Genomic DNA, 26144 nt, shown 5'->3' with positions numbered 1-26144 from the left:
TTTTCATCTTCGATGCACCGAAGGTATTAGTGCAGTTTATTCCTCGTCATACTTGATCACGACTCCTCGAGGATGATCTTGAGCTGACGTGACAGCACTGTACCCTTAGGCACCATCACTTTGTCAGCTGCGATGTAGGGGACGTTGCGGCATTTATCTGAGCCGGGTATGTTGTTTCCGCAGCTGGCCAGGATTGGCGCCTGCGCCATGCCGTTTATTAGGTCCATTACCTGGTCTGCCGCGGCTTCACCGCATGTCTTCGTAATGGATGCACGGGCGCACAGCGAGTAAAACTGCATGTTGCTAAAGAAATGGACAGACAAGAGAAGGTGAGATTTTTTAACAGCCGAATAACCGCCCAATGCACAGTATAATTTTGAGAAAAAGTGGTGGCTGCCTGTCCAGCCATCTTTTGAACATGAGCATTAAGAGAACTCGTTGCTGGTGTATAAGCCTCATAATGGTAAACTGCAAAGCGCCACTTAGGCACGAGATATAATACACACATGACACAAGGCAAGCGTTCATCCTGGGCTTTCCTGCTCACTTGTCCTGTTCGCCTGTCCAGTGCATGTACATGATAGCAAAGGGTAAACAGCACTGGTATTGTGCTGTTTAGGTTCTTTGCCCCGCACCTAATTTGCGCTCTGCAGTTTACGATTATGGGCGCTCAGTCTTCATGATTTCCACTGCGCGAGCTGGTGACTGGTGGTACGAAATCAGAGTAGAGAATATTCGCACTGTAGTTTCATCTAGTGAACCATCAATATCCGATAAGAGATTCACTATGATTTTGTGGTCCACAAAAGATTGGAGGACGCCTGAGCTTCGCCTTCAAGGGCCGATTGCGATAGCGTGATCTGGTCTGGTACTACTAACGTGCTTCGGTTCTCGGTGCATGCCTCAACCGTACCGTGCCAAGAGGAGAGAAAAAAAAATCTTTGGATTGTGCAAAAACAGTGGTTAAGTGCCCTCTACGCCATTATTATTTCTTTTGTTGATCATCCAATAGCCCACTACACGTTCGACGGGTGACACGGGAACTTACGCAGCTGTTCACTTTTTCTGCTGCTGATGATGGTTAATTATGTCTGAGTCCTTTGTTACGGGTGGGCCTTTGAAGAATCGACTCGTAATTCAATCCACATTTCTGACGCCTTGCGCGATTCTACACTTGTGCTAAGCTTCAAGGAGACTCCTTCCGCTACACGACATTTATATAGCAGTTTCAACAAATCTCGTGGCTCTGGTGTAAGACTCTCGCAGGAAGGCGTAGGCCTGCAGCACTCCTGGTTTCAGTAATCACGAGTGCCCGGAGATTAGTAATATTTATTCCATAAACATCGTTTTCAATCTTTTTGTTAGTGCACAAGATGATGATTTTTTGCTCAATACAAATGACGCCCACGCCGGCGCCGATGCCGGAATTTTCGTGAAACAAGCTGTTTAACGCTATGATGTCAACTCGTGTAATGGCATGACTAATTATGCATGGAAAGGTCCCAGTTTTCAACAAGTGTTTCCTCGCTGAAAATACAATAATTCGCATGACACATGAGCAAGAGAATTTATCTTTTAATAATACTGTGGATAAAGTAATGGGTGAGAAGCGAGAACATTTCCGTACATGCTGGAAAAGATCTTGCTCATAAAAAAAGTTACGATGAGGACGACGCGGCAATTTATGACGATGGCCAGGGCTGCGCACTCAAATATACTGTAGCTCCCAGCTTATGCTTTACACACTATTTATTTGAACGGCTCCACCTTCGTAATGTCAGCATAATTGGTTGCTACCTAATATGGTTACATTATATTAAACTCTGCACACATTTTTTTTCAACCAGCCATCGGCGTCTGCGTTTCAGCAATGACACAAAATTGCGAGTTTCGTCATCTTAGAGCGATTTCCAGTGGCCGAATTCACGTTTTTTTTTATATCTGTCCAAGATTACGGTTTTGTTACTACTCAGTAATCTTATAAACAATTTACAACCCCCCCCCAACACTTATGGTGTTTTTTAAGTTAGTGAGTTTAGCAGTGCAAACCATTTGTTCTAACAATCATCGTGGCTTTGTTACAGTTTTTAGTACCTAGTAAACATAGACGCTAAGAAAATAGTTGCATGGAAAAAAAAACAGAAATGTGTTGACCTACCAGCAAGCCATTTGCATTTTGGCTGTAGCGTTGGAGCCCACAATTGAGTCTAGCTGGTTGATGTACAAGTACATACAATGTGTGGCAGGATTCTGACGAATGCACTGCGCCGTCCGTAGATACACTGGAATCACAGAAACGTTAATTATGGTAGTAGTGGGATGTCTCGAAAAAAAGTGTTAACTGTACTGTATTTTTAAAAGAATAGTGGGCCTACATGGAGCACACTGCATATGTGCGTGAAGACCATTTTGAGATAACGCTTCTGCTTTAAAACATAAATTCAGTCGATCACTGCACAGTGTTTTCCTTTTTTTCATGCTATCATGTCGAGAAAGCGGCTGGCAGTCGTGGGTGGATTGAAGGTTAAAGAACATTTTGAAATATGTTTCATCTTGTGGAGTAATCACAAAAAAGCAAGGGGTATCAATGAGGAGCAAAGCTTCCTACGTAAACAATACAAAAATCCCACTGTTACTCCTTGTACTCGTCTTATTCATCGTAAGATTTCAAACAAGCTCCCAGATGATAAACGCTACAGCATTAGCCTATTTTTTTTTACTTGTCGTTGCATCGAGACAAGGTGTGTAAATTATCGGCGATTATCTGACTCGTGGCTCCATGCTGCGGCATCGTACTTGCTTCTTTTGCGCATTATTTTTTCTGGCTAACGGAGAAACCAGCCCAAAGAGCAGTTCCACCTGTTTGGTTAGTTTCACTGGTTGCACTATCAGCGTAATAGCTTTCTCTGCTAGTGTAGCTGCGTGTGCAACCGGTAGGGCCACTGACATATTTCCCCCTTTGGCACACTTTTTTTACTGCGTACAAAAACACGAGGACTGAAAAAGGGGCACAAACCAACGTTGCAACGTAGGAATCGGCTTTTGAAGCAACCCGTCGCCTAAATAAAAAGTAAATTATCAGTTTCTTTTTGTTTTTTTTTCTCTGTATAATATTTTACGCACTGTCTAGATCATTCTTAAAACAATGCTTTTATGCTGCTAGAAACCACTAGCAATGTTTTGTGTGCTTAATTCTAGTGTATTTGTTCAACACAAGCCGTGCAGTTTCTGAAAGATACCTTGACTGGCCCAACGTGGGGCTGCTTCAAGAAGGTGCCCATGCTATTTGTCCCCTCTAAACAATTGTACTGGAAACAAAAACATTTTACGTGGCTTCACTGGCTTAATGCCCTGAAGACTGGTCAAGCAGCACACCTGGTGGTATAGTATTGCTATTTCATTGCCTGATTTAGCTACAGAACAGTTTTGCCAACATACTCAGTCAGCGCGCTTTGAATTTCAAGTGCATACCACTTGGTGAAACGGAGGTGAGTAGTCGACTTTGCGCATTTTTTGCGGTACATGCTCACTGGACGAGTTGTATACAGTTTCATTTTTAGTGGATTGGGTGGATCAGATGTCAATGGTGGGGTTTGCATGATTTCTGTGGCGCATACCCTCTAGGCGCTGCATTACGCTACGCAGAGATTAACGTCGACCACAAACAGCTCCACTTTTAAAAAGAAATGTGCGAACGCTCAAATTTCGGTTTTGACACAACGCAGAGTTTATTACGTGAGCTATGCCAGCCATTCAGCTTTCTTCATCCATAGCACGAGAAAAGCTGCGGTTACACAAGCAATGCAGAACACAAAAGCTGCGCCAAGGAAGGTGGTCTTGATTTGCTCATCTAGCTTAATCATCAGGCGAGGCAAGAATGGCATACCAGCATTCTTTTGCAGGTGGTGGGTCTTGCAGAGGTCTTCGTAGGCCACCTTAAGACCTTCCATTGTGGCTTCGAGGAAGGACCGTGCTCTGTCGGGACAACCCTCCGATTCTCGCAGTATGCAGCCTCTAGCTTCGACTACTCTCCTGAAAATTTACCAAACGAACTGCGTCAGAATACTTAGGCATCACTCTAGTAGTGAAAGTACAGTGCTCGGCGATTGAAATGTGATTTCCGTATCTCAAGGCTACTGAATGTGATGGTGGGGACAAGAGCATTTGTAATGCATGCTGACAGCTTCCGGTAAACACTACGTCAGTTTTTTTCTTCTCAAGTAATCCGGCGGAGCACTGAAATCTTTCATAATGTACGCCCGCCTGCTCTCAGCAGCTCAGCGTGGCAAGTTAGCACAATATTTTGAAGCCACTGCTGGTAGGGCTCTGCCAACGCTGCCAAAAACGACTAACTAAACAGTGTACCCCTGTTGCAATTGGAATGTTTCGCGAACGCTATAACCTCGTTGTCAACTTCACTACCAGCAGCCACATGCTCCTCGTGTCACCTTTCTATCGCCAAGCACTGTACTTATCTTTATTCTAAGAACGACGAATTAGTAATTTCAGTTTGTGCTCAGTTCAATAAAGTTTCTAATTACAATGGTTATGGCTACGAGTGCCCGGGGCTATGCTCTGGAATGAACACGAAATGTTCACACTTTCTAACATATTAAACGTGCTTTTTTAAGTGAAAAAAAAAATAAATACTGCTTCGGAAAACTGGTGTTTTGGTACATACTGACAAGACTGTATCTTAACACCACGTGTGCCGTTATGTTGATACCTTGATTCCGAAGGGCAACAAAGAAACCTTTTTCGTTGCTTTTTTTTCATCAAATGCGCGCTATGGCTTCTAGAAAGTTATTCCTTTTATCGTCCTGCGCTGAAAACTGTTCTAGGTATCCGGTGTATTTTGTCTTTACCACATGTGATGTCCGGCCGAGCGTCGAATTGATCGTCAAGTTGATAATGCGCCGGCGCACGAAAGATAAACTGCATGCGCCGTATTGAGCCTGTGACGCACAGAGTCATGCAACAGCGAACATGTAGCAGTAAACGTCGCTCACCCCTCGAATAGTTAATGCTGCTCTTTTGGCCCCTCGACAAGGATGGGATTTTGCGCTCTCGTTCTTTAATTTAGAAGACAAGTGCTTCTGAATTTAACCGAGTGAAGAATACTGTCTTTTCACAGTGCGCAAAGCCGGCGACTTTAGCCATGACGGAAGCATAGCCCGCGAGACCGTGCAGTGCTCAACTCGGCTGTCTGTAACGACTGAGCGTCGCGCGCGGAACAGCACGAGTGACATCTGCTGTCGCAAATACGCCACATCTGAGCATGCGCGGCGTCAATGAGGTGCCTGCCCTGCAGTTTTCACGCTTCTTTATCTCCGTGGCCACGATGGCTGCTTTGGCCATCGAAGCGCTGTCAACGTTACAAAATCAAAATAAGACAACAACAAAAACAAATGGTCTTGCTTCGTGATATCGTATCACAGTGACGATGGTTATATTTCTTCTTTCTTGCTTTTTTGTTTTTTTTTCCAAATCGCTCAGTGCGCTTTCGACGGACAAAGCGGTTGTCGCATCCGCAGCGATAAACAGGGGTCAGTATTGCGAGGCAGTCACATCACTGGCACCGCGAATGCCCAGATGGGGCGTATTTGCGGCTGCATATGTCACCTGTGCTGTTTCGCACACGACGCTCCGTCGTTATAGACAGCCGAGTTGAGCACTGTACTTCACCGGGAGACTGGGCTAGCTGGAACCTTTCCATGATTCATGCCATGACTGGGCTTCGTAAAAAGAGCGGCTTACGTCGTTTCTGATTGTCAGTCGAGGGCCGACAGCAACAAGGTGCACATCCTTTTGATCATCATCAATCCCAAGACTTACGGGCTGTTGAAATCATTAACAGCTCCAGAACTGCCTTCTACGAAGAGTTTTGAAGTCGTCAAGAAAGTTTTTAACAACCTGCTGTCCCCGAAGCCATTCGTTACAGGAGAGCGAGCCAAGTTTCACCGGAGGTATCAGAACGAAGTCATTATTTGATTACGTCCCCGAGCGTTCTAGCTTGTCGCAAACGTGCGAGTTAGGAAGAGCGCTTGGCGAGTACCTTCGGGACCGCTTCGCATGTGGCTTGCTAAAAGAAGGCATTCAGCGAGTGCTTTTCATGGACGAGCTCGGAGCAGGGACCCTGCAGTTAGCGAAGTGCACAAAGTGCAAACCGAGTCTCGGAAGACAAGCAGAAAGAAGCTGTTTTTGCTGCGGTTCAGCAAAACATAGGAGTGAAGCGCACCCCACGTGGACGCAACTGGTTTGAACTACGACAAAAAGGGACACATCAAAAGAACTAATGGAAATAGTTGTAAGAGTTCTTCTAAACGCCAGGGACACAGATTGTGAAAATGCTTATTGTTGTGTTGCGGAAAGCTTAGACACCTATAGTCTAAGTGGCGTTTCGACGGCTAAGCTCGACCCAGTCGCCATACAGATGACTATCTTGGTGAACATGGCGCTAGGCGCGGGGGTGGCTGTTCCCATCATGCCAACGTCACAGTTGTGTCAGATCTTCCCTTCGGCTGCACCGAAGCGTATACTACCGTGCAACTGCGTACCTGCACAGGAACACTGATACGGTACCAGGAGGTGTTCTTGGTCAACGTGCAGCGGAATGAACGTTCGACGCATCTTCCGCTTTACGCTGTGCACCACAAGCGACCACCTCTACTGGTCCGACAGTGGCTATACGCTGTCTGGCTGGAGTGGGTGAAAATAAGAAACCTGAACAACCTATAAAGGCCATACACTACTCATATTAGTGGAAAAAAGGGGCGCTAGTATTGCTGGCAAACTACCAACTATTTTTCGAAGATGATCGCATTTCGGGGGATTGATTGATTGATATGTCGGGTTTAACGTCCCAAAACCACTATATGATTATGAGAGACGCCGTAGTGGAGGGCTCCGGAAATTTAGACCACCTGGGGTTCTTTAACATGCACCCAAATCTGAGCACACGGGCCTACAACATTTCCGCCTCCATCGGAAATGCAGCCGCCGCAGCCGGGATTTGAACCCGCGCCCTGCGGGTCAGCAGCCGAGTACCTTAGCCACTAGACCACCGCGGCGGGGCGCATTTCGGTGGAGGCCAAATGGTTGAGTCCCGTATGCTGTGTGATGTCGGGGCACGTCGAAGAAGACCAGATGGTCAAACTTTCGAGATTTCTCCACTACGGCGTTTTTCGTGATTATATCGTGGTCTTGGGACATAGAATCCGACATTATAAGTTTCGAAGGCGACTTAGGCCCGATCATGGAAGAGCACACTGCAGTTTTCCTTAAACCACTTATGAAGGCGAGGTTCCAAGATGTCAGAAATGTTCTATTTGCGTTGCAAAAAGACAATGACGCTTAGCTGTTTACAACGAAAACATTGGGGATAATATAGCGCGTTACGATGTCAGAATACGCTTCGCCAGCGGTACCCGTAATCAAGCAAGATGGTGGCGTTAGCGTGGTGGTTAGGGTTAGTTGGTATGACATGACGATTATTATAGCGCGAGATCAGAACGACGACGAAGGGAGAAGAAAATGAGTGCTAGCATTCGCCTTCTTCTTGCCTCTTTGTCCTCGTTCTGATGTCGCTTGAACTATAACAATTGCCAGGTAGCATAAGCATTTGCGACCACTACACGACCACCATAAACCCGTGCCTTGATATCGACCTCTACGCATTTCCGAAGGCCGTCAACCTATTGACAGTTTTGTCGGGAGGTAAGCATTGCTCGAAGATTGAAGAAAGGTGTGCGTGTGAGCACATTATGATTGTGTGAAGAGCTACAAGCAAAGCCTACATCGACATGATATTTCAACAGGTTTCAGTGTGATATTATGCTTTTTGTTCATTATTGAGTACCGTTTAGTATTATTCTGTTATTTAATTTTTCGCTGCAGAAATTATTGAAATGGAGTAGCCGAGGCAATATGAACCTCAATCTTTCTACAGCAAAACAGTTAGAACAGAACAGAACAGATTTAAATTGGGCCTATCAGCAAGTGGTCATGCCAGTAGTCAAAACAATATATCACGTTAAATACGCAGAAAGGGTTGTTGGCTGTTAATCGACTCACATTTAGAATTTCTTCTGCATCCGGAATTTTCTACTGAATTATTTACACCATGCTGATGGGCTTGCGCATGGTTTGATGCTACCTCGACGATATTCTGGTTGCGGGTAAAGATAGCAAAGAGCATTTCATAAACTTAGAAGCTGTCACAAAGACTCTTTAAAGAGGCGTGTGAGTCAAGAAATAGAAGTGTTCGTTTCACAGATTCAGCGCTGAAGGCATCTCTGCAACGAGAGAAGAGTTTCAAGTACTCCTCAAGGCGCCAGTGCAGTCGTTCATGGGAGCCATAAGTTAATACGGCAAGTTCCTTCCTTACTTTGCAATGATAGCACAGCTATTTTTCATGTTGCTACGTAAAAACGCCCCGTCGTGCAGAGATAAGCACTGCCAGGAAGCTTTCACCGAAGTTAAGAGCTTGCCAGCATCTCCCTCCACTTTGGCACATACCCATGCAAACTATTGCAGCTATAGATATATCATGCGACGCATCGTAATATGGTTTAGGCACTGTTTTTTTATGTTTTGAATTACGGTAGCACAAATACAATCTCTATCGCATCACGAACTTTAAGCAATGCCAAAAATATATACAGGCAGCTTAAGAAACAGGTCTTTGCAATAGTATTTATTGCTACAAAGTTTTCTACATTGATGGTCATTCATTTACGTTGTGACTGACCATAAAACACTTCAGACAGTTTTTGGTACAACAACCGGTATGCTAACCATATAGCACGTGTACAGCACCGTGCTGTCATACTGTCAGCTTATCAATACCCGCCTATCTTCAGACTATCAAGCGAGAACGCGGCATTCAATTTTTGCGGGTGCCTCCCACTATCAGTTGTGGAAGACTAAACGTAAGAACCAAAGGAAATATTTTATTCATAGCAGTTCCGATAAATACCAGTTTCAAGCCAAGACATTGCACGAACTACAGCTCTTTCGTAAAGTGATGGATTTTGTTAGTGTCGAAGTATCATCGTCTGTGTCTTAGAAAAAAAATTGAAGGCTATTTTCACAGACGCCACGAGCTTACAGTTTACCAAGGCTGCATCATCTTCGGGACGTGGGTGCCCGTGTCGGCAAAGTTGTGTAATTTGCTGCTGGACGAATTTTACTAAGGGCACCCAAGCATCGTGCGCAACAAGCAACTGGCGTGAAGCTACGTCTTCTGACCGTCCATCGAAGTGAACCTCTAGAACTGTGCAAAGAGTTGCGTAAGTTGTCAAGGACGTTGTTGTGAGTCATGCAAAGCACCCCTTCATCCTTGGTCGTAGCCACCAGCGTCGTGGCAGCACATACGTATAGATTTCACCGGCGCCTTTTTGCACGTAATGTTTCTTGTAGTCGTTGACCCGCATTCCAAGTCGTCTGGAGAGGTTTATGAAATCAACTACGGTGGATGCTAGAGTTGACAGATTGAGAGAACAGTTTGCATGGTTCGGTTTTCCAGAAGCGATTGTCGCTGACAACAGCCTACAATTCACTCCAGAAGAATTGAAGTTTGTCGTTAAGGGAATGGACAGTCGTCATGTACTTACAGCATCCCAGCTCCAAAGGGGTGGCAGAGCGTCTGTTACACGCTCTCAAGCACTCTCTTCTTAAATCTACTGGAATGGTCATGTTGCATTTGAGACTTCAAAGATCTCGCCTGTGACACACTCCCGCAACAACTAATGAGTTGATTGATATGGGGGTTTAAGGTTCTAAAACCACCATATGATTATTAGAGTCGCCGTAGGGGATGGCTTCAGAGATTTATACCCACTGGGGGTTCTTTGACGTGCACTGAAGTCTGAACACACGGGCCTACTGCATTTCCACCTCCATCAAAATGCAGCCACAGAAACCGGGATTTGATCCGGCAACCTGCGGATCAGCAGCCGAGTACTTTATCGACTAGACCTTCGCGGTGGGGCCAACTAATGAGTTCCTAACAAACTTGTTTCTAGGACGACGGCTGCGAATTTGTCTGGATGTGGTCAAGCCAGATGTGGGCGGAAGGTTTGCGTACTATCAATTCAAGCAAACTATGGCTCGCCCACGTCATGTTCGCAACTTAATGTAGGAACAGCGCAACCTAGAAGTACTTACTTCCTAACTACGGAAGCGAAAAAACAGGGACAGAAAAGAGCGCTGACTTTCAACATTTGAAGTTGGAGTGGGGCTCATATATAAGCGAAAAAAGAAAATTGGGCATGCGTAGAAGGGTGCATGAACAACCACTGCGATACAATGTCAGCAAAACTCTTGTCTTTTGTTGAATGAGCTGAAAACAAAATCACATGTAGTTTAAAAAAGATTGAGATACGCAATCTCTTTTTGCAACAACGCACCCGATGGGTAACTTACACATTTACCGTCAAACTTATTTATTTGATAGGGGTCAATTATCTCATGGGTGGTCTGCGAGTTGTGCTTGCCGAATACCTCGCAACGCTCAAAAAGGGGCACGCAGCCACAGTCTTGGCTGTGGACTCCGAGGTGTCCTTTAGCCACAATGTGCACATTATTATTGTGCTCTCTTAAACGTTCGTTGAGGTACCTTGCGGTTTGACCTATGTATACCATTCCGCACAATAGCAAAATGAGATATACGAGACCAATAACACAAATTACAATGCGCGTTCTGCGTTTCACAGTGCATCTTTCTCTAATTGCAGCTGGATTATTGACCAGCTTACAAAGCTTTGAAATCTTTTTGGAGCGGAAATTACAACAGTGACACCAGCTCGTTTACCGATTTTTTTTTCAGCCGATGCGACACGTTATGCAGATAAGAGATTGCAACACAGTTCATAGGAACTGACGCGTTTTGAAGCTGAGCTTTCTCTCCTTGATTTTTAATTTGCTTCAGAAGTTTTTCGACAACAGCAGAAATCAGGGCGTTCGAGTAACCAGCGCTTAACAGGCGCTTGACCTGTGCTTTGAAACTGCATTGCATCCAGTGTGGGCATGACCTCTTAAGAGCGTTTACCAGACAAACAATAATGATACCCCTTTTCACCAATTTTGAATGAGCTGAGTGGAAATGTGAAAGGGGTTTACCACTTCTCGGTGAGAACAGCCAGCACAAATGATTGCTCCAAAGACAGAGTATTATGTCTAAGAACCTAATCGAATTACCAGACAGTAGCTCATGAGTAAGTTCCAGAGGGTACAAGTGCTTCTTAAACAAACCTAAAAGACTAGGGACAACAACTTCAAAAACAGTATCCAATCAATCAACAAATGCAATAAAATCACCAACAAACATACAGACCTTCACAACAAGAGACAAGTCAAGATCTTTTTGAATGTGGCAATCTTTATGCGCGAGAAAGATGTCACTCAAGACATTTCTGTCCTTGTTATTTCGTTTCCGCAGTAATGAAGTAACTACTTGTAGGTTGAGCTCTTCCTACATTCAGTTATATCCTACCAACTTGCCCAAGTTTCCCCACTTTATGATCGCAACCTTTGATATTGATCGATATGTGAGGTTCAATGCCCCAAACCCACCATATGTATCTGAGAGACACCTTAGTGCAGGGCACCGGAAATTTTGACCACTTGGGGTTTTTAACGTGCACCCAAATCTGAGCGCATGGGCCTACAGCATTTTCGCCTTCATCTAAAATGCAGCCACCGCAACCGGGGTTCAATCCCACGACTAGCGGCTCAGCAGCCGAGTACCTTAGCCACGAGACCACCACGACCGGGCATGATTGCGACCCAGCAGTCAGTGACAGAGTGATGGCTTGCTACTATTCCAGCAGACCCAAATGGGTCATCGCTGTCGTGGTCCATGAGGCAGTCTTATTTTTGTCTTAAACCATTCGTGGTACCACTCCCAGGGGCCGTTTTCCCTGGCACCGTCACAAGGCCCAGATGCTCGGGCGGAACACGAATCCAGACAACGAGGCATCACAACAGAAGGGATCGTAGTCAGTCCCTAGTGTTTCGACAAAGCGTCACCCAGTAAAATCTTCCGCTCCTAGCACCAGTAGTACTAATGCTTCGTAAGAGATTCAGACGGCGGGTGCAAGACGCTGCGCGACAAGAAATTGTTGACAACCAGACAGATATGAAACTGGAGTTTAACTTGTGGAAGTAGCCAATATAAAATAGGAGAGATAGTGTGTCCGGCCGCGCGCCGCAGTTGATCGTCCCGTCGATAATGCACAGGATCGCGAAACACATAAAATACACACTTCACTACAGCCCATGGCTTATAGGAACAAGGTCACCTTACCTTGAACATGTGAATTTCGGAAAATCAGAGCAAGAAAAAAGCGTAATATTGTATATTCTTGGTACAAGAGATGCCATTTAAGCGGTAGTGAACACTCTATGAACACCACAAAGTTGGAACGTTTGTAAGTGTGTTCCTGTGAGCATGATGCATTATGTTTTTCAGGATATCATGGCGCAGTCCTCTGAGAACGATCTATCTATTCTTGAGAAAATTCGAAGGTAGTTCTTTTTATTATAGATTTTGAATTGACAAACGCTATTGTTTTTGATGTTTCGAGCAGCGAAATTCCTTACATAAAAATTATTAGTCACATATGAGTTTAATAATAGTTATTCCCGTAAAGGACTATCAGTGCTCTGAGTGTGAACAAGCTGAGCATTCACAGAAGCAGAAATCCTACCGAAAGAGGAAGTGAGTTTCAAAAACACAGCATTTTCGAGAATTCTTCATAATAGTTCAGGTGCCCATAAAAAAACACTAAGTGGGCTTTTTCTCAATTATTTCTATTTGCGTTACGCAAGAATATTTTTGTGATATATAGCTTGCGTCGCTGTTACCATGATAGCAAATTTATGAAATCACACACTTCATAAAACGGCCGTCGTCACCCGATGATGCTTCTCGATTAATCCTTCGTTCAAAACATTTTTTTATTTGAAACCATAATGCGGTGTCGTGCTGTTCGTTGATACGTGCATGCTATGCAAAATTACGACGAAAATCGGAGGTATCAAGTATACCACGTTTTTCGACCATTTTTCTATCGCATTTCCGTGGGACAGCGCGCAGACAAGCGTGTGGTGCAATCAACTCCACTATACATGACGCATCGCATCACGACTCCTCCCTGAACTAAGGCGGACCTACAGCTTTCATTTTTAGTGGTGATGCTCCTAAAGCCATGGGGTTTGTTCATGCATGGTTTGTCCGCAGTTCCTCTACATGTCTGCGACCGGTTCGTAACCACTGTTGCGATCGGCAAGCCACCCTATGCCGCGAGCGCTGGGACAGAAGCAAGGCAGCAGCCTCACTTTGTGGCGATAAGGAGGAGCGTGAAGACGCCCGGCTGTTTTAAGGGTGAAGCTCCTTATGCCGTGAGTTGTGCGTCCGCGATGTATGTAGTAGTAGTCGTCATCGTACTAGGTAGCCACCTCCACAGCCGTACTAGAGGAGCGGCATGCGCACACTCTTTAGAATTGAGGAGGAAACCCACGCACGTTAATAAAAATAAAAGGACAGTCGTTTCTGATGAAATAACTTACAGAGACAAGTATTGGCGACTGTATCTCCTATAAAATTTGCCTTCAATTTGATGCTTACTAAAAAAGACGGTAACATAGGGATGCATTTTGAGCACTGTCGGACCAGAAAAGGTTGCCACGTTAAACTCGCAGGGCGTGACATCCTTAGATTTGGCAAAGTTCAGCGAGGTTCGTACTACAGTGCCTTGAAATAGCGGTGGTGCAAGGTGCGCTCTAGACACGAAGCGCAGGCCGCAATGAATATAAGATGAAAATATGTGATATGGTGGTGCTTAGATGACGGGCGGATGGACGGATGTATGGACGGACGGACAGACAGACAGACAGACAGACAGACAGACAGACAGACAGACAGACAGACAGACAGACAGACAGACAGACAGACAGACAGACGGACGGATGGACGGATGCACAGACGGACGCATGGGTGGACGAATGGATGGGGGGAGGGACGCATGGATGGGCGCATGGATGGACGCACGGGTGGACGGAGGCAAGGACGGACGCACAGACGGGTGTACGGACGGACGGGAGCGCGGACGGACTGTTTTTAGGGGCGAAGCTCTTTAAGCCGTAGGTCGTGCGTCCGCGATGTATGTAGTAGTAGAGCGTCGTAATAGAAAGAAGCCAACTCCACGGCCAGACAAAAAGAGGGGCACGCGCGCACTCATTTGAAAGGAGGAGAAAACACGCGCACGTTAATCATAAATAAAAAGTTGTTTCTGATGAAATAACCTACAAAGACGAGTATCGGTGACTTACCCTAATATTAAAATTTGCCTTGAACTTGATGCTTACGAAACAAAACTAGTAGCAGAAGGACACACTTTGAGCACTTTCTGACCAGAAAGCGTTGCTACCTTAAACTTGCTGGGAGTAACCTTCTTGGTTTTAGCAAGGTTTAGCGAGAGTTGGCCGCAGTTTCATGAACTATAATGCGGCGAAAGGTGGGATCTAGACACGAAGCGCATGGTTGTCAGGAAGTGCGCGCGTGCCGCTCCTCTAGTCCGGCCGTGCCACCTCTCGTTCACTCCTTGGAATGTGCGCTGGATGGTGGTACTTCTATATAATGAATATGTGATAAAAACTGCGAGATGGCGGTACTTGAAGTGTACACCAGAGGGACGGGCGGCTGGACAGACGCACGGATGGAGAGACAGATATATGCATTGATGAATGACGGACGGATGGATGGATGCATGGATGAACAGTTGGACGCGCGGATGAATGGCTGCACAGGCGGACGGATGGACACACTGATGAGCACACGTGTGGACGGATGCATGGAGGCACGGACGAATGCATGGAGGGATGCACGGAGGGATGGACGGACGGACGCATGGACAGATGGAACCAAGAACGAACGGACGGATGGGAGTGCGGACGAACTGATTGATGCTTCACCCCACTCATCAACATGCACTCAGTGGACATTCTGTGATTTTTTTTTCATGTAGAGGGAGGTGCGTGGTTGAAATTACTTGACGCAGCGCTACTTTCTCTGGTACCGGCGCGGAAATGCGACATGTGGCGCCTATGCGCCCCAGGACGAAAGGCCACAACGCCCAGTTTCCGCAGAAGATGGACGTTGGACTACCATGCAGTGCGTCACTGACTGTTAGACCATTGATGTTCACATCAACGCCAGATGACCAAGCACATGTCATTGCAGTTACCAGGCCTGCTACCACCGTGCGACCACATGGATGGCCGATCCTCAAAGCGACACGACGGACTCCCTACACTCCGCTTGCTCAAGGCCTGATTCACCAGATGCGACAGCGTTGCCGGAACAATACATGTTTTGGGTTTTGTGCTTGCGTCTATGTTGGGAGCGGCGCCGGAGAAACTACCCGCAACAGTAGCGACATGATTGGGTGAAAACGTCGTTTTCTGTTTCCTTCAGCTTAACGTCAAGGTACTGCGAAGGGACAAAAAGTGGCAGGCGAATGCCTGAAGAGATACATTCTTGTTCCGCATACTCTTTCTGTGAAAATGTGAATAAACCTCTCGTACTCTTCGTTTGCTCTTCAGTGGGGTACCCTCCAACAGCAGCTCTTCGAGAAGGCGAGGGTCGCGACCGACTGCTTTGGACGTGAGGAGACCAGCGCAGTCAGCAAGGCCTCAACCTCAACAACTGGATGGCAGCGGTGGCAACCTGCTGACATCGGTAGTTCAACAACTAGGGATCAGCGGATGAGATAGACCTGGTGACATGACACTGCAATTTTGGGTGAGCGTTTCGTTTCTGCATAAAGGTTTGCCAGGTTTTCAATTTCTTGGTTAATATTTTGATTTCCTTGGTAATTTGTTGGAATGCGAATTGCATGTGTTTGAGCATCAATGAGGGAGTGGAGTCAGCGTTTAAAGCAGTGACAATGGACCGAAAAATTGTGTGAAGAATAAGTGTTGCCCTTGTGTAGGGAATTGGAACTAAAGTGTGATGAAGAATTTAAAAAGCATGTTCGAATGAAAAAAAATGGAAGTGGTAGTAATGCAAAGAAGATTGAAATCGTTCAGGAACTTGTTCAGAAGACTCTGAAAGAGGAGGAAGCTAAGAGAGTGTACAAAAAGGAGAAATATGAAATTGAAATGAAGAGGTTAGAGCTTTAAACTGAGCAACAGCGCTTAGCAGTTCAAAGAGAAGTGAATGACACTCATTAGGACAGGGAGATACCAGCAAAATCACTTCTTGAAACAAAGGAGTGACAGGGCACGAGTTGTGAGAACCTGTTAGACAACGATGCATGTGTCTACACGAATGGGATAATGTAGAAAACGTACTCGAGGGAGGTATCGCTGGTCCAGGGCCAAGGACGTATCAGGAAAGTGTTCGCTATGGGGCCGATCGCTTGTATCAGAAGCTATAAACGGGTTATTGCAGAGCTGGAGACATTCTTCGTGGCTGAGCACAAAACTGGTCTTCCGAAACCGCAGAGAAAAGTTAATCTTGAGCACAATGAGATTGTGATGCTTCAAAACTTCAGCAGTACCGTCGAGGAGCACCCTCTTTTAAAGGACACCCGCCATAGTGCGGATAATGAGATCTGACAGTACAAAACAGCAGGAGAAGTGAGAAATAATTAATGCTGCCTGGTGTTTCGCTTAGTTTAGAGAGGAGGAGGATTGAAAGAGGAAGGACAGGGAGGTTAGCCAGTTTTCAGACCGGCTGGCTACCCTGTACTGGGGGAGAGGGTAAGGGAGATAAAAGATGGGAGAAAGGGGACGTTCAAAAAAAGGAGAGGAAAGGTCATCAGACGATCCACGACGCTGCTTATACGGTCTGTCTCTAAGACCACTTGCCCGCAGAAAGCGCAACAACGCTCTCAATGCCTTGCGTGCAGAGGATGGTCTCGGCCGGTGCTCTAATATCCTTTCTTCCGACAATTGATGATTGTCTAGTCTATCTAAAGCATTCGACAGTTCTTTTCTTGGCACGCTAAAGCGAAGACACTCGCAGAGAAGATGGGAGAAAGTCTCTGCGCAGCCACAGTTGTCACATGTCGGGCTGCTGGCCATTCTGATTCGAAACGAATCCGCATTCGTAAAGGCCACCCCAATCCACAGAAGGCACAAAAGTGTCTGCTCAGCTCTGGTTATTCCTGATGGAAGACGGAGCTGTAGGTATGGGTCCAAATTATGAAGGCGGACGTTGGTGAATGCCGGTGAATTCCACTGAGCGAGTGTCAGTTCTCGTGCAAGTGATCGAAGCCTTGCAGCGGCGTCTGTTCTTGATAATGGTATAGCTACACAAGGGGCATCATCATGAGCAGATCGGGCTGCTTCATCTGCACGGTCGTTTCCATCAATGGAAACGACCGTGCAGATGAAGCAGCCCGATCTGCGCATTGATGGAAACGACCGTGCGTCGTTTCCATCAATGCAGTGGCCTGGTATCCATTTATACGCTATGTCATGTTGTTTCTCTATAGCCCGGTGATGAAGCAGTCGTATTTCAGCAATTAGCTGTTCGTTTGGTCCATCACGATATGGCGAGGCAATGCCCTGGAGGGCTGCTTTGGAGTCGGAGAAGATTGACCATGTCTGTTGCGGTTCTTCAACTAGGAACTCCAGAGTGGCACGAATGGCGGCGAGTTCTGCCGCCGTGGATGATGTCAGATGCGAGGTCCTGAACTTTATCGTGGTGGATTTCTCCGGAATTACCACTGCGCCTGTTGAACTTGTTGAAGTGACCGACCCATCCGTGTAAATGTGAATGCGTCCACTGTGTTTCTCATGCAGAAACAGTAATGTTGTTTGTTTTAGGGCCAAGTTTGACAAAATTTTCTTCTTTTGCATTGGTGGTTGTCAGGGCTTCCAGTGGATGTAGACACCAAAATGGTAACGACGGTCTTGCTGCGTGCGTGAAGTTCGTGGGAATCACCGTTCGTTGTGGGGCGATAATAGAACAGAACGCAGATTGTGGCCTGGAAGTTGGAAGGGAGGCGAGGTGATGCGATTGCATCCGGATGGCTTGTCTTAAGTGCGTTCTTAAAGCATTGACACGAATGTAGGTTGTGATAGGGTGTTCATGAGCGATATCGACAGTTGCTGCTGAGGATGCGCATCTCGGAAGCCCGAGGCATATTCTCAGTGCTTGAGCTTGTAATGACTGGAGGCCGCGTACGTTTGTTATGCGGGCCTTACCAAGCACAGGTAGGCTGTAGCGCATGAAGCCAAGAAAAAGTGCAGCATGCAGTTGAAGCATGGCTCGTACCGATGCACCCCATGATTTTCTCGCAAGAAACCTTAGGACGTGGGTGATCATGGTCAGTTTCTTCTTCATGTAAGCGATATGAGGGCTCCAACACAAATCACGATCTATTATTACTCCCAAGAAACGGTGAGTCTTTTGATAGCTGATTGTGTGTCCATTGATTCTGATGCTGTATGGCGTCATTGTCTTGCGCGTAAACGCAACCAGTGAGCATTTCCCAGATGACAGTTCCAGTCCTCTTCCTTGAAGATAGTCTGACGTCAGTGTAGCCGCTGTCTGAAGCCTGGCTCGTACGTGAAGACGCGTTACCCCTGATGCCCGGGTGCAGATGTCGTCCGCGTATATCGACAGATGTACGGAGTGTGGCAGGACGTCAACGAGGCCGATGAGCGCAAGGTTGAAAAGTATGGGGCTTAGGACCCCACCATGAGGTACGCCGCGATAAGTATGATGTGGCCTTGTTGCGCCATCTTCTGTCTGAACGAAGAAGGTTCTGTCCTTCAAATAGCTGTAGATCCATTGGTAAACGCTGCCTCCCACTCCAATGCTGTCCAAGGCATCCAGGATGGTTTCATGTAGTACATTGTCGTATGCAGCCTTAATATCCAAGAAAAGTGCCGCTGATAATCTCTTTAGGCTTTTCTGCTTTTGTACAGACGTGACAAGATCAACAACATTGTCTATGGAAGACCGTCTACGTCGAAAGCCGGTCAAAGCATCGGGGTATATATTGCTATGTTCCAGGTACCACTCCAGGTGAGTCAGCACGATTCTCTCCATCACCTTTCCAAAACAGCTGGCAAGTGCGATAGGTGATAGGAGGCCATGTCCAGAGGCGATTTGCCTGGTTCGAGGAGGGGCACAAGGCGGCTGCACTTCCACGAAGGAGGAACCAAACCGTTGCTCCACGAGTCATTGTATGCTGCTAGAAGGGCACGCCGAGCTGTTTGTCCTAGGTTAGCAAGGGCCATGTAAGTGACTCCGTCGGGTCCAGGCGATGACGAGCGCTTGCATGCTGCCAAAGCTGCCTGAAGCTCCTCTAGAGAAAACATATTGTCCATCCGAGTGTCTCTGGACACTTAGTTTAGATAGGCTTTTGCAAGTGGACTGAGGCTCACCAAGGGGTGAGCAAGAGAAGAACCCTAGCCTTGGGCGTTTGCGAATTGCAATCAAGGAAGTAATAGCTATAAACGTAACGTCATTATCCATAGAAAGAGTTCAGAGAGAAACCTAGACAGCACTGGTTGCTAAGATCAGATTTCTTCCAGTAGCCTGAAAGTTTAGCGGTGAGGTGGAGGTGCTTCAGAAATTGTGCAGCTCTCTGGCATCTGAAAAAATGCAAATGTGAGGATGTCTGAGAACAATAGGTCCCCGATGACGGGTAGCTTCGAGGGTATTATCGTGAAATGGGCAACTGGGAAGGATAGTTGCGGAAACAGCCGCAAAAGAGTCTGGTGCAGTTCACGCAGCAAAGACTTTCGACAGACTGCTCCCTGCAGCCAAAAAGATCGGAGCATGACAACCTCAACACGTTAATCAGAAAGGCCATCAAGAGAGCTTTTGAGGCTTATCATGTACACAAGCACGGAGAGACTGTTGCACAACCCACTGATGCAGACTGATGCACAACCCACTGGAAGAAATTGAAGAGGCACAGGAGAGGGCACAATTCGCTAGGCGGTCCACCACGCGTTTCGGTAGAAACATCCTGCGGGAGCTGGGGATTCCACCGATAGAAATCAAGTCTCACTTCTGCAGCATTCCTCGTCAACAACGAGAACAAATCACCGTTGTCCCCATCCCACGAAATGTCCACCCCGAACATAGCGAGGGTAGAAGATGGGCCAGGGTAAGGGCTCTACTACAAAGGGCTCAAGAACATGCCGGGTACTGCTCTTTTGTCGATGCGGCCCAATATTCCGAGGAGAAGGTGCATGCGGCAGTGAGAATCAACCGCGAAGGTGCTATCACCAACTCGACAACGGTCTGGATCATGGTGGCTGAAATAGCAGAGCAAGTGGCGATTGCGTTGACCTTGCTGGATAACAGGAGGTCCACAATTTACAGCGACTCGAGATCAGCGGTCCGAACATTTTCTAAGGGAACTATTTCGGAAATAGCTTTGCAAATTCTTCGGGACAAATACATCAAGCCACGCACACTTGTTTGGTTCCCAGCTCATATGGAACGCATTGAGGGAGCCCCGCCCAATCTCAACGAGTCATGCCACATAGCTACGTGAGGACTACTAAACCGCGTAGCTATCGGGGGGCGCGGCGCTGATGTCTTGGAGAACCGTGACCTTCCATCTCGTATAATGAATTCACAAAACATTTTTACATGGTGCGGAGACAATATTCTCTACGGCACAGAAAACTAAGCAGATCTCAGGCTCTGACACTCGGGCTTCTTCAGGTCAGGGCGTACCCTTTTGCCACGCTATTGAACAAAATTTATCCCGAAATACAGCCAACTAATCCATGTTCCTACTGCCACAATATAAGCTAGCTTGGAACTGCTCTGACGATGCTCCGCATTCCGCTGTGGGGAAGTCACCACGTCGTCCAAATGGGAGGGTGCTATTGCAAGCTCCGGACTTGAACAACTGTTATGGGCAGTCCACCAGGCCCACGGCGCAGCAGAGACACTTGGTCTTTCTGTTCCGACATGAGAGCGGCCCCACGTCAGAGCACGCGCTATCTAAAGAACGTCTATTGACGTGTGGGGTCAGGTAGAATCGGCTAGAGAGGCGCATTGTCGAAAAACAAGACGCATCTGGGCGACAAAAAGCCACAGTAGAGGGATGCTACGCAGGAACTATAGTAGAAAGGAAGGGGCAATAATTGTTCTTGCCCAATGCTTCTGGCTTTCCTTTCTCAGAACAGAAGGAACGTGACCTAAGGGCCGAACAAAGAATGGTAGCAGAGAGCGAGCAAAGGTGATGTCCTCTGTAGCTACGGGCCAACTCGAAAGTCGCCAGGACCAAGGGATCGTGGGGTGCGATTAAGAAACATGGCATGGTCCGGCCGGTTGTTTCGCATGCGTGCATAAAGGAAGCTTTGTATGACAAGGTTGAGCTCAACTTCAGCAAGTACGTTGTTTTTTTAAATGTGGAGCAATGTTTAAGAACAAAAGCCACATGGCACTGAAGTCTGATGACAGCATTGCAGGCGCACTGATCATTAAGTATAGTTTATTCAGAAAGCTTGAAAGCGCTAAGCCTGTGTGTTTTTCTGGTACTTTAAGTTTTCATCAAATGTTGATTACAAGATGATTATCTTGTCACTAACGTTTCGAAGTAATGGGATAGATCATTTCGAAGAAGATTTTAGAATTAAAGCAAATTATGCAGCGAAATGAGTGACAGTCGTAAGTTTTCGAAATATGGTTACTACCAGACTTGTTTGTTCTGTTTTGAACTTTTGACTATTTTGGTTTTGGAATGTTTTCTTTCGGTATCTCGGCTACCGGGTATGGTTTGGCCAACGTCTTGTATGTTTTATTTTTAAAGCAATGTATATTTTTTCTCTAAAGGTAAGCGCTGCGCGGTTTGCAAAACGACACGTATCGGAGTGTGTGCCTGAAAACTTCCTATACGAGTGGGTGAAGGATGACGCTAGTTGGTTTTGAGGGAGCAATAAGAAGCAAGAATATGGCTTAGAAGTTTTCCAGGGTCCATGCGGAAACTTTTTTTTTGCTTATTATTTTAGTTGCATGCGTGCTTTGTGGACGTGAGTAGTCTGGAGTTTAGGCGCTCAGAACAGCTTTTGTGTGTTTCATACTGGGGGCGATTGGTTTATCATAAGACTAACGAGACGGGCATGTTTGCAGGCAGGTTAACCCCCTATGTTTTAGTATTGATGTTTGTGTGTGATCGGATAAGCCGAGAATTGCGACAAGCGTAAGTTCAAAGACGGTGAAGTTACGTAAAGAGAACGTCACCTGGAGATGTCGTTTTCTTTATTGGTCTGTAGTAGTTGCCGAACATTCACGTTTTCCATGTAAAATTACAATGTTTTCGTCAGTTTTTTTTTCTTAATTTTTGTTAATTATCGCTTAATCTAAAGCACTTTTGGACGGCTTTGCTAAGGGAGGGCAGGCACTTTACATTCTTGTCACATTATTAACTCGCATTTATCACCATCTTCAGTTATATTAGCGCAAAAAACAACCTATCATGAACAGTATAAAGGCTTTCTAACGCAGAGATTGGGACTACAGACAACCCTCGTTATTCTTAAAAGCGCACAAAAGGGTGCTTTACTCTTTATTTGTTGGGCACATTCCCTGAATATTTTTCGTCGTCTGAAACTTTCACGTTAGCTCGTTTACCAGCCCCTTCATCATTTAGTATGTAATCGGGGACACAACAACAACCTAAGTCTCAAATTAAGTCTGAGTAAATGAATCATGTCCCTAACTCAGTTTTTTTTTCTGTAAAGGGTAGTAACTACAGCACTTAGGATATACAGACTAAGCAACACAAAACATTAGTTATCTTGAATTTGGTCGGCATCTGGTAAAGGAAGTTGATAATTTTATTCTGCACTTCGTTCAAAAAAAATGTGTGACTGCAGTGTCTGCATCAAAGCATTGAAGTTCGCAAGATTTTCCGCATACTTTTTCCTAGTGATGGCCCAAGGGCTGCCTGATAGCTCCGCAGTTTATTTGAAGCGGCAGGGAGAAGTTATTTCTGCAGCGTTATAAGGCATCAAATTGGCTAGCGACAACCTACACTTATATCGTTACACGGAAAATTTCTTCAGATAAATCAATATTTAATCAATTATTTTATAATAATAATTTTATTATTATTTATATGATCAATTGGTTTATTGTTTTATTGAAGGTATGTCGAGTGCTCCTAAGGTTAGCTTCATACGTCATACATATGAAATACGGCAATGTTATTGCCACGTATGAAAGGACTCAATCCGAAAAGTATTTTATCGAAGATGAGCACCCACGCGTTTAGACTTTGGTTAACATTAGAGCACGCCAGGTGCTTAAAATCAATCCGCAATGCACCACAACAACGTACCTAATGGTGTCGTGCTTATGGCACGTAAAACCCCAGCAACTAGTATCACTGAAGGCATCGAGACAAAACGTCCGAGGATACAAACGTGCAGAAGTGCGACAGCTGCTCTGCGCTCAGCGGAAGGAAGGCCGGGTCACCCTTGGAGCTGTCGTACACGCCCTTCACGCATCGGTCCACGTTCTCCGGTTGGCACGCGTCGGCAGCAAGAAAGGCCGACAGCACTTGGGATGGACAAAGTCAAGAGAAAAAGAGCGTAAAGGTCTTGTTTATGAGGGCTCTTTCTGACGCGAATGGTAGTTACTCAAATGTAATGAACGATAGTACCGTGCAATCTACTCGAAGAAAGCTAACTCTCTCTACATAGATGTGTCACCCAAAGGGAAGACAGACATATGCTTAGAAAGTTATTTGTTTAACGATTGAAGAATGTAACAGACTTTAATAAGTTATACCCTGCTAAAACAAAACAAATGTGCCAGCACATTGTGTGGACAGCTGGCCCCTGCTATCGATAAGAGTTTATCGAGCCATATTATTAAACTATTCCTAATTACTCACCTGCTGCAGTAAGAACGGTGAATGAGATGGACATCGTCTTATTCGCCACCCTCCGATCGTCCTCTACAGGCACGTAGCAAGGCGTCTTCTGTGTAGCTGAAGGCTGCAGACTGACAGCGAGCGCTTCCAAGCGAAACTGCTCGCACGAGCTGCCGGTGAAGTAACACGAGCCCGCGGAAGTCGATGCCAGAGAAAGTGTGATACAATTACCGGAATAAGCGATGCACCTGTACGGCAGTCCTCGCACAGGCTGCGGTGGCCATAGCGTAGAGTTGTTGAACAGTGGCCATAGCGTAGAGCTGTTGAACCTTTCGTACCCACACTCATTTGTTGCTTTACAAGTTGAAGTATACAAAAATGTACCGCCAAAGGTTCCCGTCTTCTACGCAATTGGTCTGTTCAAATGTTTCTTTTCTTTTTTTCCCCATTTCTCGCAACATTTATTTGTCCCATTCATAGTCGAAAATTCTCCCATCCAAAACATTGGTTTGCATTTCTCCTCAAAAGTGTACCCGCAATAAACACGTGTTTTAAAGTAGTATTGTTCATACATTTTTCAATATTTTTTGAACAGAGGAGTCTGCCTGCTCAGATTTGGGTGCACGTTAAACAGGCCCATGTGGTCGAAATTCCCGGAGCCTTTCACTATGGCGTCTCTCACAATCATATGGTGGTTTTAGGCCATGAAATTTCACATAGCAACAAATTACTCATTGAACAGATGAGTGAATACATAGAAAATCACCTCAGATTCCCCCCCCCCCATGAACTATTTTAGCGCACTTTTTAATTTATTTAACGTTGTAGTTCCTTTCAAGAGAAATGTCCTTATTGCTTTGCAACCACTCATTACTCATATTCGTAGGTGCTATATCGAAAAATGCCACGAAGAGCACCTTATAGCGTTAAAGAGCATTGACACCAGGGTCAAAAAGTAACTTTTGCTAGAGTGATGGACTCATGAGTCGACACACTCACACTCCCGTCTAGCTACGAGTTTGACTCTGAAGCAGACGAGGTGAGCAATATTTTGGGGAGTTTCAGTGCACTTAAGACCAGTAGAAAAAAAAATTCGTGATTGTATCTCTGAGAGATCCTGGCTCATAAAGATTTGGCGATTGCCAGTCTGAGAGTTCGGCCCAGAAAAAAATCACAGCGTATCCACGATTGAATGATGAAGAGTGGGGCGAAGCTTTGGTCACTTCGTCTGCGCTTCCATCCGTCCATTCCTTCTTTCTTTGGTCCATTCGTCCATCGGTCCATCCATCCGTCTGAGGGTTCGTTCATTCGTTTATTTATTTATTTATATTATTTTATTTATTTATATGTGCGTCCATCCGTCCATCCATCCGTCCGTGCGTCTGTCCATGAGTCCATCCATGCGTTCGTCCATCTGTCCGTCCAAGCATCCATCTATGCATTCGTCAATCCATCCGTTCATCCGCTTGTCTCTCTGTCCGTCCATGTGTCCATCCACCCGTCCATCTAGTGAACACTCCAAACACCACCACCTCGCATCTTTTCCTCATATATTCCTTATATAGAAGTACCGCCATTCAGCGGACATTCCAAGGACTAAACGATAGGTGGCTACCAACCTACTACTACTACTACTACTACTACTACTACTACTACTACTACTACTACTACTACTACTACTACTACTACTACTAATACTACTACTACTACTACTACTACTACTACTACTACTACTACTACTACTACTACTACTACTACTACATACATCACGGACCCACCACCCACGGCATAAGGAGCTCTGCCCCTAAATTTTTCGCGAGTGTGAGTATGAGAGAGTATGGCTCAGAAAAGTTTACATGAGTGTGAGTCTGAAAGAGTCCGGCTCAGAAACTTTTTGATGAGGGTGAATCCAAGTAAGCCCAAAGCGCGGACTATATATATTTGATGACTGGGTTTGGCTGAGCTCCACAATTTTCACGAAGTTATAATTTACACACATGCGAAATAAAACAAATTTCAGGGCAAGCATTACAGCAGCTTGATTTGAAAGTGGGCAACAGTAAGCCTTGTATTAAAAGGAGCGTATACGCCAAAAATACACTCACACACATAAGGCGACTAGTTTTCTGAAGCGCTTGCTTATACAAGCTAAACTGTACGCCACTTTTGGAGGAGCCCAAATATTGTCAAGAAGGTGCACGCGCTAATGTTGTCCTCATCTGAAGTCGTCGCGCGCGAAGTTATTGAGATGAACCACTATAGTGTCAGTCACCTTCT

The 26144-nt window shown here is 45.8% G+C and overlaps 1 protein-coding gene across 1 annotated transcript; it reads right to left on the bottom strand.

The window, feature by feature from the left end:
• Positions 1-24028, bottom strand: LOC142814177 (uncharacterized). The gene is made up of 5 exons (XM_075892204.1): positions 23889-24028; positions 23416-23551; positions 3887-4032; positions 2159-2282; positions 1-303 (listed from the first exon to the last, which is right to left on the bottom strand). The coding sequence occupies exons 1-5, from the start codon at positions 23920-23922 to the stop codon at positions 57-59; spliced, it is 687 nt and encodes a 228-aa protein (XP_075748319.1). The 5' UTR covers positions 23923-24028; the 3' UTR covers positions 1-56.
• Positions 24029-26144: the final 2116 nt, after the last annotated feature.

The sequence above is a fragment of the Rhipicephalus microplus genome, chromosome 4 (genome assembly GCF_043290135.1).
Source record: "Rhipicephalus microplus isolate Deutch F79 chromosome 4, USDA_Rmic, whole genome shotgun sequence".
In the NCBI taxonomy this organism is placed as follows: Eukaryota; Metazoa; Arthropoda; class Arachnida; order Ixodida; family Ixodidae; genus Rhipicephalus; species Rhipicephalus microplus.
The sequence above is the reverse complement of the archived record's forward strand: the minus strand, read 5'-3'. Positions and strand labels throughout refer to the sequence as shown.

Excerpts from the sequence above, each read along its gene's own strand:
- LOC142814177 (XM_075892204.1), bottom strand. The coding sequence starts at position 23,922 with ATGTCCATCTCATTCACCGTTCTTACTGCAGCAG. Across the intron at positions 23,552-23,888 it reads CACCGTTCTTACTGCAGCAG|TGCTGTCGGCCTTTCTTGCT; the intron begins GTGAGTAATTAG and ends GTCCATCCCAAG. Across the intron at positions 2,283-3,886 it reads CCACCTGCAAAAGAATGCTG|TGTATCTACGGACGGCGCAG; the intron begins GTATGCCATTCT and ends CTGTGATTCCAG.